The 13,300-nt window shown below is 39.7% G+C and overlaps 1 protein-coding gene across 1 annotated transcript in view; it reads left to right on the top strand.

Annotated features, from left to right (window-relative positions):
• ELOVL7 (ELOVL fatty acid elongase 7) overlaps positions 1-6,101 on the top strand; it is a 9,666-nt gene extending 3,565 nt beyond the window's left edge. The window contains exons 2-8 of the mRNA XM_053457947.1: positions 2,324-2,407; positions 3,163-3,353; positions 3,457-3,537; positions 4,021-4,077; positions 4,205-4,310; positions 4,620-4,756; positions 5,402-6,101. Coding sequence (XP_053313922.1) covers positions 2,344-2,407; positions 3,163-3,353; positions 3,457-3,537; positions 4,021-4,077; positions 4,205-4,310; positions 4,620-4,756; positions 5,402-5,611 — 846 coding nt within the window. The 5' untranslated portion in view covers positions 2,324-2,343 and the 3' untranslated portion in view covers positions 5,612-6,101. The remainder of the gene's footprint in view (positions 1-2,323; positions 2,408-3,162; positions 3,354-3,456; positions 3,538-4,020; positions 4,078-4,204; positions 4,311-4,619; positions 4,757-5,401) is intronic.
• The last annotated feature ends 7,199 nt before the right edge of the window (positions 6,102-13,300 follow it).

The following is a 13,300-nucleotide window of genomic DNA, read 5'->3' as shown; positions in this document are numbered from 1 at the left end:
GTTACAAACTGGTTAATGATTATTAGAATTGCCATTTTTAAGTACAAGTAGATTTCATAGCCCTTCTGCAGCTAGGGGACAATCCAAAAATCACTCAAACAGACACAATACCCACTGGAACAGAATGAGAAGATGGCCCTGCTCTTGTGATCTTACATTCTATTTACAGAGCAAGGAGAATTGAGACAGAATGTGATGGTCGACTTGGTGGAGGATAATTTTTAGTTCAAGTGAAGAAGTCAGAGGCCTGGAGATTTCCAAGCTGGGAGAGACAAATTATTTCTTTCTAGAACGCAGGTTGTAGGATATTAAGAAGGTAGATCCCAAGTGTTCAGAGAAGTATGTGATTTTTAGTGAGGGTTTTAAAGGTGGATTAAGAAGGGTTGTGTCTAACAGAACAAGGTGATGAATTCCAGAGAACAAGGGCACCGCAGATTAAATCCTGGTGATATCGCCTGTCTGGCGTGAAACAGATTTGTCATGCAGCCAGTCATGTGGAGATTAATTTTTCTCACTTTGGTCTCTTGGTTAGAATATGGAAATATCGGCTGAGGGTATGTACTTGTGTGAGGAGGAGTTAAGGATCATGTCATTCTTCACACCGCCCCTCTACCGGAGGTCACAAAAATCCTGAAAAGCAAGTTTAAGTGTTACGTTTGGAAACTTCCTCTATAACTATACACTTAAATGGCAATGCTTGCTGAGCTGTATGTAAATATCACATTTACTGTTCATGTTCAAAAAGTGCTTCACCGGCATTCTACGACATAACCCACAAAGAACAAATAACCTGCTGCATAGACAGCAACGCTTCAGTTCAGGACCTGGGCCTATAAACTGTCGCACATAGATACTGAAATGCGATGCGCAGAAATAGGGATTATTTAGTATTTTTGTCTCATTTTATAGCTAACAGGAGACTCCAGATAGCCTTTCATTATTCTAGTCAGGGGACTAGGACTTGGAGGTTTTGGAGGTATAGCCTACTCAAAATAAGAGATGTCTTTCCCTTCTTTGCTTAGCCATTTATGAAAATGATAAACTCTTCTAAAATTGCTGCTTTATATTATGTTTCTGAGTTGGTGAGTAAAAGTTTACATTTTGGTGTTTGCAGACGGACCAGTTGATCATGTCAGTCATGGTACAGAAACACAAAAGACTGATCTGACTAACTGGAGTAACCAGTTCTATACGTATGGATCCATTGTTTGGCTTATTTAATTAATCAGAAACTAGACATACTAGAACATGTAAGTGATGCCCGTGTTTTTGGCGTAGATTCATGTGTTTAACTTTGTAAGGCTACTCAGATCACTTAAATTGCATAAAATTACTTTTCCCTTGCCATTCCCAGTGTTGGTTTTTGAAACGTGTCGTTTTGCGGGGTGTATTCGGTACAGAAGCCCTTGCAGTGTTGCGTATAGGAGGAGTGTGATGGAATGTAAGGCATGCTGCTGTGGGAAGCTCCCAGTATCAAGAATGTAGGGTCTGGTCCCAGTGTCTTTAAGTAGCATGCGCAGCATAGTTTCCAATACCGGGTAATATGGATCTGAACGAGCTTGGGGTTTTATGTTTTTAAACTTTCAAATGTGGTGATATTTAACATAGTTATTTGGTTGCCAGAATCTGCCCAGTAGTAGTGAGTCAGAAAACCCTTATCTACAGGACAGTGCAGGGGTCTGATGGAGAAGTAGTCCTATTAAAATACTTCTGTACACTAAGTTATCAGCGGACATTCTGTGTTTGTAGACCATGATCGAGTTGCAAAACTCACTCACTCTTCTTATGGGCTGATTTTATTAAATCTGAACTAGATCCCTCTACTCATCTTGTGTGGAAATGATCATCTCGCTGGAGAATGTCATCCACTGTTTGGAGTAGCCGTGTTAGTCTAGTGTATAAGAATGCAAAATAACAGAATGTTGCAGAATCGTGTAATACCTTTTTTATTGGACTAACAGTATTTAAAAAAAAAAAATGAGTTTTCGGGAGTCCTCCCTCTATCAAGTCAAAAGCATTTCTCCAATTTGAAATGCTTTTGACTAGATTATATATTTTTATATATATATATAATATATATATATTTTTTTTTTATCTGTAAGCGCTGTTACCACAATACAAGCCTCACTAGCTTCTGTTTCTTAGTTATGATATAATATGAGGCTCAAGACTGCATAGCTTGAAACAAACTGTAGGCAGAAGTCAATGGGGACCCCACTGATTTGCTTGTATGGAGGTTGAGCTCCCAGAAAAACTTCCTACGCGTTAGGAAAATAGTAATGTATCCATTGTTAACAATATTGGTGAAATTTCTTTATTTTAGAGGCCTGAAGTCCAGTGAGTATGGCTTTCAAAGACCTAACATCAAGAGCGGTAATTCTTTATGATGAGTGGATTAAAGATGCTGGTAAGTAGGATTTGTTAATGCTTTTGAATACTTTATAACTCTTGTTAAACTCTTTCCCCACTCCCTGTAAAGTCTTAACCACTGGCACTCCAGCTTTAAATTTTGTAAGATCGAACATGTCGCGTTTTGAGATCTTGCTTAACCATTGTGGAGAACTGGCCATCTCTTTACTCTTAATAATTAATAATTCTTGTTTTAAATGGCACTGTCATATTCTGCAGTGCTGTACAAAGGGTAAAGAGGACATGACAAGTAGTATATAACCTAACAATTAGACTTGCAGAAGCAGGCGAGGAGGGCCCTGCTCAAGCAAGCTTACTTTATTGCATATATTGTATAGATGCTGGACTTATGTTGAATCATTACTGTATATTTAATATTATCCAGTCCTCTTTGGCCAGGCATGGAGACGTCTTAGAACATGGCCCATTTGTAACTTGTAATGCATTAGTGCCATTTTTTTTATGTACATTAAACCTGTGATGTGAAACAATGTTTCTTAATAAGTTAATGATTAGCGTTGGCATTTATACCACTTATACTTTGCTGGCTGAAGTTCTCGAACAGCGTCAGAATAACCTTGGGGCAAAAAGTCTGTTGGGCTGCGATGTGTTCTAAGCTGTATCTTAAGGTTTCTTGGTGAATATGTATTGTTTCAATGAGATTTGATTAAATTGTTCCTGCAGCTGTTACACTTAAACTCTTGTTATATGAGGCTAATATGCCCTAATTTATTTTTTTTCTTTGCTTTCTAGATCCCAGAGTGGAAGATTGGCCCCTCATGTCCTCGCCAATCCCCCAAACTATCATCATTGGGGCTTATATTTATTTTGTCACATCATTTGGCCCAAGGTTCATGGAGAACAGGAAACCGTTTGATCTGAAGCACATAATGGCACTCTATAACCTATTTATGGTTGTCTTCTCTTTGTACATGTGTTATGAAGTAAGTTGACTGCTGAATACCATTTTAATTGTCAATAATGTCTATAAAACCGCATGGACTAATTGAACTAATATCTTTATACTCCTTCCCCGATCTCTTATAGTTCCTTATGTCAGGCTGGGCTACAGGCTATTCGTTCCAATGTGACATTGTTGACTATTCCAGGTCACCTCAGGCATTAAGGGTAAGTAATTCCGCTCAGGCGTGACTTGTGATAACCTGCTTCCCTTCAACTTATATTCACTAGAAAGAATGTGATAACACCGTGACTGAATTAAAGAATGTATTTGCGTGCCTTCTGTTAATTATTATTTTACATATTGTAACTAAAAGATAATCAGTTGCTTTTGTTGCAAGTGGATTTAACCCTGTAATGAGCACAGTACAGGGCAGGGCAGGCAATTTGTAGGCGGTGCTCCTGACCTGTTGATTGCCAGGCATCTGGGGGTATAGGAGCTAGGGCAATTTAGACCCCCTATTTCCCACAAAGACCCCTTTCACATGTGGTTTTCGAAGGGTCGTGAAGTTGCAGTGTTGATAGGTGGTTCTCTCATATTGCTTTGGTGTAGTAAAAAAAAAAAAAAAAAAAAAAAAAAAAATCACATTTAAAAAAGACAATATAAATGATGTGCATTTAAAATCAATAAACAATTTCTATTTTCTGTAGATGGCTTGGACTTGTTGGCTGTTCTACTTCTCAAAGTTTGTTGAATTATTAGATACTGTAAGTATTCACATTTACTGACTACACTTCAATAAAACCCTAATATACGTTTTATTTCAGCTAAAATATATTACAAAACTATCAAGCTTATTTGTTAATGCCTATATATGTCCTTTTATGTCTTCAGATCTTCTTTGTATTGCGAAAAAAGAACAGCCAGATTACATTTTTGCACGTATATCATCATTCCATCATGCCATGGACTTGGTGGTTTGGGGTCAAGTTTGCTGCAGGTACTATTTTTATAAAAAAAAAATGCGACCTATGTAAGTTATGCAAAATAAATATGCAACGTTTGAGCTCTTGGCTCTTATTCAGAAATTACTGAGAGGCACTTTGGGTTGTTTTCTTGTGGGTTTCTTCTTTAGAAACAAACCTCATTGGGAAATACCAATTTGTCATTCAAAATAACTTTCTAAACTGATCCTATGTGTAATGTTACTTAAATGTGGGTGTTTTTTTTTGTTTTTCTATGGCTTTGTAACAAGGAAGGCTTGTTAGTTGTAGCTAGAAATGTTACATTTTTGTTTCTCCTTGTTTAGGTGGATTGGGCACATTCCATGCATTAGTAAACTGCGTTGTTCATATTATCATGTACTCCTATTATGGCTTGTCGGCACTGGGACCTGCGTACCAGAAGTACCTCTGGTGGAAAAAGTACATGACCTCCATACAACTAGTAAGTGAGACTCTCTGATCTATAGTATCATTGAACCTACATGTTGGGGTTTTTTCCCCACTCCAAAGAAAAATGTTTATGCAAAAGGGAGGGGGGGACTCTTACAGGAACCTTTAACTACCTGCTGGTTTGCATTTTCTCCCTGCTAATCCCTGTAGATGCCAGTCTCTGGCTGTGTCCATACCATACTGTAGGATCCTCTTAAATTATGGACACAGCCAGCTACCTGGGACTGGCTTTGCCTAGAAAAACGACACAAAGGTGGCGGAGTGCATCAAAGTGGCGCTCGCTCAACATGAACCTAACCGCTCAAGGGCTTCTCAACTGTCCTGCACAAAAATCTATTGTATGAAAGGTAGCTTACCAGCTTGCATGATCACTATAGCAATATGTTCTAAAACTCTTGTTGCATACAAGTGTTGGGGTTTCAGTGTCAACGTAAATAGGCATGTACAGGGAGATTGCCGAGCAGTTTCTAACTGAATTTGATCAAAAACGAGTGGTTAACATATGCAGACAAAATGTGAAATCTATGGACTTAAAATGCTGACATTAATCTCCTGTAATAAAGAAAAAAAATAAACAAATAAAACCACTTTCCTCTAACCTTTTTTTTTCTTTCTTTTTTCCCCCTCCGTTCATTAGACACAGTTCCTGATGGTTACCTTCCACATTGGCCAGTTCTTCTTTATGGATGATTGCCCGTACCAGTACCCAGTTTTCCTGTATGTCATCTGGCTATATGGATTCATCTTCTTAATCTTATTCCTTAACTTTTGGTTTCATGCCTATACCAAAGGACAAAGGCTACCGAAAAGCGTTCAAAATGGACACATCAAGAACAAAGATCATTGATGAATAATCTTGGTAGTACAGAACGATTTTTTTACCAGCTGAAAAGCACTGTAATACAAGGAACTTCTGCAAACAAAACATAGAAACCCATATTTTTACTTAAGTTATTCAGGATTGTACATTTATTAATATGGTCTGATGTATAGGATATTTCCCAACAAATGTACATCTATTTATCTGGTAAATAATTGCCGTTTGTCATGTAAAGATGGCTGAAAAGCCAAATTGTGGTAGTAATGGATGCAGATGAAAAGTATTCTTACTTTGAATTCCATTTTCAACCAATGTCTTCAATTCAGATAAGGAATTTCAGCAATGAAACGATTAATAACAGTGAATGAGTGTCTTTAGCAAAGACATGACACCTTTTTGTAATGATGCCTACATCTTGCCGCAGCGAACGCAAGCTTGTGCTGAACTGTCGGCTCTTGTACAAATTGTGCCAAAATAAAAATGGTATCTAGTTTGTCATTCTTGTTTGAAACTTGAATGTAGTTTAATTCATGGCATGTGGAGTAAAAATCAAGGTAACAGGAAAAAAAAAATCCTATCTCGTTTTGTTTGATTGTAGCTGTAAAACACATCCAAAGCAGTGAGAAGCATATAAAGTGAGACCGCACGTCGTAGCTCTAATCGGCTATCGGAGAAAATACTGGTCGCGTGAAATCTTGTTACGGCAAACATACCCATGATACAAGTACCGATAACACAATAAGATATTCAATACAATCATTGACCTTCTTTTCATAAAATACTGCCCGTTTCAATTATTGCGCCCTGGAAAAGCTCCCCAATTGTTTTGAAGTCAAAGAGATATGCGGAAAGATAGAGAATGCCTAAGGTGAGCTTCCTATGAAAAATAAGATATCACAGCACCCAACACCCAGAGAAATTAAATTGAACAGGGCTTTGCAGTTTACTTTTGGGGCCGAGTCCTCTGAAAGCACACCGGGAGTAGGCACTGTTAGTATAGATGGCGAGGAAGCGAGATATTGTCTGTTGTGGGTCCCTGCAGCCAGTGCCTGATGTGCGGCGCTTGTAGCTGAGAGTGGTGTGATGTATATGTTCAAGCTCGTGTGATTTGGTTGAGATTACTTTGTGCTTTTGGTTCAGTGTGGCTGAAAGTAGTCAGTGGGTTGGGTTTTCTGCGTTTATATCTGTTTGGCTGAGAGTTCGCATTGAGGGCTATCTTTAACCCATCATTATCGAAACCGGCCACATGCCCTGTTAAAGCAATCTGCGTCCTGCTGAATCTCCACCAGCCGGATTATTTAAAAATATTATGGCACGCTGAAGTCCAGTAACAGAGTTAATACATGTGTGTGCATGCAGGCTGTAACAGAGAAATTGTTTCCCGGGCGTTTATGTCCTGTTTGTTCACTTAGGTTCCCTTTTTTGTAGTAAATAGGATTTTGTTGATCTTGTAACCTTCATTGCCAAAAAATGTGCAACAATACCAAAAATCAGTCCGGGAGGAAATATTTTTTTTTTATACAAACTGTATGTTCCAGAAGTATATTTAATACTTTTCCATGTAGGCTCTGGTATTTGCAGAAAACATGCCAGGTTGGAATAAATTTACAGAAGAAAATGTAAAATTGATTGTAAGGAGTCTTTAGGTCAAACCACATGTTAAGCCCCTCCAGAAATGCTTTATAACCCCTGATGTCACTCTGCCCCCTGATATGCTTTATAACCCCAGATATGCCACTCTGCCCTCTGATCTGCTTTATGCCATTCTGCACCCCTCCCCTAGACTTACCAATGCATCCCCAGACTCCATGGTGTTTAGCGGGGCAGCTGGTGGGCGCCCGCACGTAGACAACCTCTGCTGCTTCTCACCACTTCCACCTGGAAGCTCAGCCAAAGAAGCCCAGGCAGAAGTGGCAGCAGCAGTGGAGGTTATCTGCGTGTATTGCACAGGCGGGCACCGGCTGCCAGTGCCAGCCGGGCAATGTCTGCACGGTGCGCTCAGACAACCTCTCCTACTGCTGGCTGGTAGTGCCGCCGGGGCTCCTTTGCATTAGGGCTAAATGATAAAGAAAAGAAAAAAAAAAAACACCTGCCCGGCACCCGGAACTGCATGTTCCAGGGGTTCTGCGATACGAATTGCGCATTCCTGCGCTAGACCCCGATTATATGCTGCACTCCCACTTTAAAGGCTTAAAGTGCAGCCTATAATCGGGCCAATACGGTAATTCACGTAAACTATTATTTTCATATTTAATAAAAACCATGACTGAGAAAAATGCATTTTGTGTTTTTATTTCCTTCTATTTGCCAACCTGACCCCCAGATCTGCCTTATACCCCCTAAATGTCACTCTGCCCCTCCATACTTACCAATGCATCTCCAGACTTATCCACCATGCTCTAAACTCTCTGGTGTCCAGTGGGGGCAGCCGGTGGACTCTGCTGCTGCTCGGCACTTCCGCTGTGGCTTTGATGATCATGCAGACGTCCACTGGATGCCAGAGAGGAGAATCCGGGTCCACTGCAGTGCTGCGGGGGATCTGGATCTGAGTCAGACCTCCTATTTGTTATTCTGATTATAAGATGACCTTGAATATAAGACAAGGGGTGTTTTTCAGAGCATTTGCGCTATTAGCAAATATGGTGTTAGTATTGAAGCCTAATGACCCGGAAACGCCATGCTCGTAGTGCAAGGAATACATAAAGAGATCATCTATATATAATGGGATGCCAGACATTCCTAATAGAATAGGTAACAGGACCTGATCAGTTAGCGAGAACAATCACAGGTGTTTTGAAAAGGGACACTTCATTGTTCCGTGCTGCTTCATCAATGAAGAACGCATATTCGTTAGCAAGACATTCTTGCATGTACCTTTAGGACACCCTCCATAGCCCTGTTTTTACTTCACTGATTGACAGCTGAAAGCAATATACACAGAACTTTGTGTAGCTGAGCATGAATAGAGGAGTTCAAAAGGTCATTTTTGATGCCTTCAGACCTCAATAACTCGATTTGCCAGTCAGGGAACCTGTAACTAGCAGACATTCCCACCCTAGTAAAAATGAAAAGATAATCGGATTCCAAATAGGGTGTTCATCTCATATTGTTAGGATTTAGGGTCTTCCCAGTAACTGTAAACCTACAAACTATACAGATATAAACTGAAGATAGGCCATCACAAAGTCCTATATTTGAAATTTAATTAAAATCACTGGTGTATACCCCTGTAATCCCTTTCTGCGTTAGCCGGTGCTACAATTCTCACATATAACAGTAGAGGGATATTTTACACATTGTTACATAAGCACATGTTTCTGTGTCTACAAGGATTTAAAAAATATATATATTAAAATAGCCACCAGGTATCAGGGGTGCATACTCACCTAGGCCGACTATGGCAGCAGTTCCATGGGGACGGCGGCCCCTCTGCTGTATAACGGGGTATCTGATGACCTTATTGATTAGTTATAGGCTCCCCTATGTGCCATTTATCCTTGGCCGATTGGTGAGATCAGGGATAGCCCTTGTAAATAGACCATGGAGTACAGCGCCTAACTGGCACAGCCTCTATAATGACCTTACTTCATGGCTCATATGCACAGTGCCGGGACATGATGTCATATCCTGGCATTCAACATGGTAGATGGCAGCTGCAGACGTAAGCCGTTGGCGGCATTTGGGATGCTGCCCCCACCAAAAGACTGTCATACGTGGCTGTCAGTGTTACTCCACTTTATTTTCACATTTATTTAGTTTATTGCAAATGACAACACAGTCTCAGGACTAAAAAAACAAAAAACAAATCACAGATTTTTTTCCCAGGCACATATATAATATTTATTAACACTTATTATTAACTAACATCAAATTATGAATAATCTTAAAAAGTATTTGAGCCAAAACTCAACTCATCATTTAATATGACTGATGAGGTTTCATACCGTTTCAAATTGAATATAAGATTAAAGCACCGTACTGACAGATGAACAGATTTGTAGCCCTGGCGGCAAATTCTCGAAATAAAAATGTTTATTTTTCTCCAGCAACATACATCAGCTGTTCGTGGTTCTAGGGACTACATTAGATAAATCACTAATACAATGACACATTGTTTACTGGACTTCTATATACAGCATGGTTCGCTCAAAGCAGCGTTTGTTATAGAGTCAGCGTAACAGAGCCCCAGAGATTGGAGAAATGATATTCAGAGTTCAAAGCTGCTATTCACACACACAGGAACAATTCGGCAGCTAAAGGGGTTATCTACTAATAATATATTTCAATATATGTGCCACAACAGGCAGAATTCCTGAACACCAATTTTTAATTAGTAATTAGGTCCATAAATTAACCCCTTAAGGACAACGGGTGGTCCCTAAACCCATTGAAAACAATGCATTTTGAGCCTCTACATGTACGGGCTTTGTCATTAAGGGGTTAAATTGGATTATTTACAATATTCTAAACATTTTGTGACATGCAAGAACAATTTAATTCCGCTTCAGTTAATGTCAGAGCAAAATAACTGCGATTGCAGTGACGTCGATTGGAAGATCAGGGAGGACGTCACTGCGGTGGCGCCATCTTGGTGGAAGTTATGTCTCCAGGGATGAGTAAGAAGAAAGAAGATTAAAGATTGAAGATAGAATAGAGAAGAGAGAAGACAGAAGATGAGGATGTGAAAGTGTACAGCGGAAGTGGTCGGCAGAGAAATATTTAGAGAGTGTGCCAGAGAACGTGAACGAGAATGTGAAAGTGGGCACTGGGCAAAGAAATTAGTTGTGGAATAAAAAATGACGAATGGGCAGCGAACGAAAATTGCTGCCCGAAAACGAATGTGCAAAAACAAAACGGAAAATTCTCCGGAATCGTTTTTAGCCTATTTGCATGTCTAGTATGCATCTATTCTAGCAAAACTAATCATCAGAGGGAAAATAATTTAAAGGTGTTGTTATACAAATTATTATTTTCTTTAGCATGTTAATAAAAAAAATGCCTTAATAGATCTTTCATTTTATTCCCTCTTCTAAATGCAGTTTCTATGGCAACAACATACTGGTACCCGCATTTGAGTCTCATGACAATCAAACATCCCCTGGGAAAAAAACATGAATGTGGCATTTTACATGAATAAAGAATTATTCCTTGGAAGGGTAAAGAGCGAAATGTTCTAATGCTACCATCAGTTATAAAGTGTCAAACTCAACACTGTAAGTGTACAATCCCTAAAAAAATACACAGACCAAAATATTAAATGTGTAAAAACTTTTTCCCCAGATATATTTTTGCAGTCTGTGATGAGCCGGCACATTATGGAGACTTCCTCTGTCACCGGCACATTGAGCAGTGGGGCTGGCTTAAGTTTGGATGTAACCACGAATGGGTGGCACTATCATATAGGAATATATAATGTATCATATATACAGTGAGAGTGTCTTCTACACTAATAGATTGTATACTCACAAACGGAGGGACCCTATGACGGTAGGATATGTTACCCCGACTGGGTACACACGCTACATGTGCTTCCTTCTGCCGAGACACCAGCGGTTATCATAGCAGCCCACCCCAGTCATCAGATAAAACTTATGTTGAGGTGAAAACAGGAGCCGAGTTTATTGGGAACAGCACAGATATTTATACTTACAACATATTTAATTCAGGAGGTTAATCCTATCAACTTCCAGGCTAAATTCCAGTCAGGCACATGGAGTGTTTCCAGCCATATAAATTCCCCATACCCGGCTAGTCTGTGGTCTGGTTAGGACAGACCACACAGGGTTTTCCGGTCACCCTGCGCCCCCCAATGAACACAAGGTGGCAGCCAAAAGAGGGGACTGGCCAGGCAAGGAGTTTCTCCAGGAACCCATCACTGCCCCCTCCCAAACTCAAAACATACCCCCAGGTGTCCTCATCCTCAGGGGGTTACCGTGAAAGGCCCTTCTCTCAGTACCAGTATGTTTTTATATGTGGTAATGTAATTGTTAATTTCATATATCGTCAATTTCAATGCTGTTGGTTTCCGTAACAGCGATACATACATAAACTGTTTGTTATTAAATGTTTACATTTTATGTAATTGGGGATAGGGTATAGCTAAAATGTTGTATGCACGAGCCTACAGATAAAATCTACAAATCAGGAAACCTGTGGTCTCGGGTGACTGACACACCACATGGAGCTGGTTCTTTATGTAAATGCTAATGAAATTCGTCCCTCAGACTTTCATTAACCCCTTAAGGACCAGGCTGTTTTTTTATTTTTGTAGCCTTTCTGACCAAGGCTGTTTCAACACTTTTGCGGTGCTCGTGTTTAGCTGTGATTTTCTCCTCTCCCATTTTGTGAACCCCCACAAGTTATATATTGTTTTTTTTCCAGGACAAGAAGGGCTTCTTCAATTTCTTTTGATCATATCATCTAATTTACTATACAAAATATATATATATATATATATATATATAATGAAAAATATAATCTAAAAAAGCTAATATAAAACCTGCTAAATAGAATCTATTTGTCCTGAGTTTAGAAATACGCAATGTTTTTATCCCTTTTTTTCCTGCAAGTTATTGGGCAATAAGCAAAAAACCTGGACAGGTAAATCGTGCCCTAAGGTGTAGCTAAATGCCTGTGCTTTCATGAACCATCCCCTCTGTATAACAGTGATAGGCTGTAGGTGTTATGGAACTACAACTCATATGATCCTAAGCCAGCAGGGTGATGGGAGTAGCAGTTCAGCGCCTGGTGGTAGTTTTGGTTCAGTGACCCCGTCTGTAGTGCAATATATCTGCCTGTAGCAATGACAGAGCATTAGGTAATCAGGTCAGCGTGCCTCACACAGAGACCCATAACATCACACACATTCAGACACTGACAGAATCACAATCGCTGTCATACACACCATTCCATCGTCAGTACAGTGCTCCTGCTCCTTCGGCACTACCGCTAGTGTAGTATGTTTCTGGGGTTAGTGTAAGCCTTCATTGTAAGTAAGAAGAAGAAGTGCTGTTTTTCACATTTTATTATAGTAAATTAAATACAATGAAAATAATGTACAAGACGTTCAAAAAGCTAGTCACATGACACGCTCAATCACTACTCCTCCAGCCTTCACCGAAAATATAGAAGTGTGGAAACCTTTTGAACGTCCCTCGTATCTAAAGAAGGCCCTTCTTGTCCAGAAAATAAAAAAAAGTATAAATTTACGTTAGTTCAGTAAATGAGATAGAAAACAATGACAGCTCAACACAAACACTAGAAAAACGATACAGCCCATGCAACAAATAAAATAAAAAATAAAAATCTCAGCTGTCTTTAAGGGGTTACTTTACAGACAACCTTCAAATAACCTGTGTAAACGCAAACTCGGTATTAAAGAGTAACGTTTTTTTTCATAAAATCCAAGTGCAAACAGAAATAGAGACAAAGGGGGAAATTCGGGCTCCACTTAAGCATTTTTTCACGCGAAAAAATACAGTACACGCTGATATAAAAAATGAAAATTATGAGACAAACGACCTTCCGAACATCGCTGACAAACACACTGCTCAGACTGCACGTGGGTACGAAGGAGCGGATTGATGACGTATTTGAAAGAGACTGGTCTCCAGCCAATTGAACGCTAGAGGCGTGTCTTAACCTCGATGAGGCGAAGCACCAGCCAATCGAGCTGTAGGAATGTCTTCCTGTTCGCGGCGGCTGAACGCCAGGCCG

This window comes from Spea bombifrons, chromosome 1 (assembly GCF_027358695.1).
Source record: "Spea bombifrons isolate aSpeBom1 chromosome 1, aSpeBom1.2.pri, whole genome shotgun sequence".
In the NCBI taxonomy this organism is placed as follows: Eukaryota; Metazoa; Chordata; class Amphibia; order Anura; family Pelobatidae; genus Spea; species Spea bombifrons.
The sequence above is the reverse complement of the archived record's forward strand: the minus strand, read 5'-3'. Positions and strand labels throughout refer to the sequence as shown.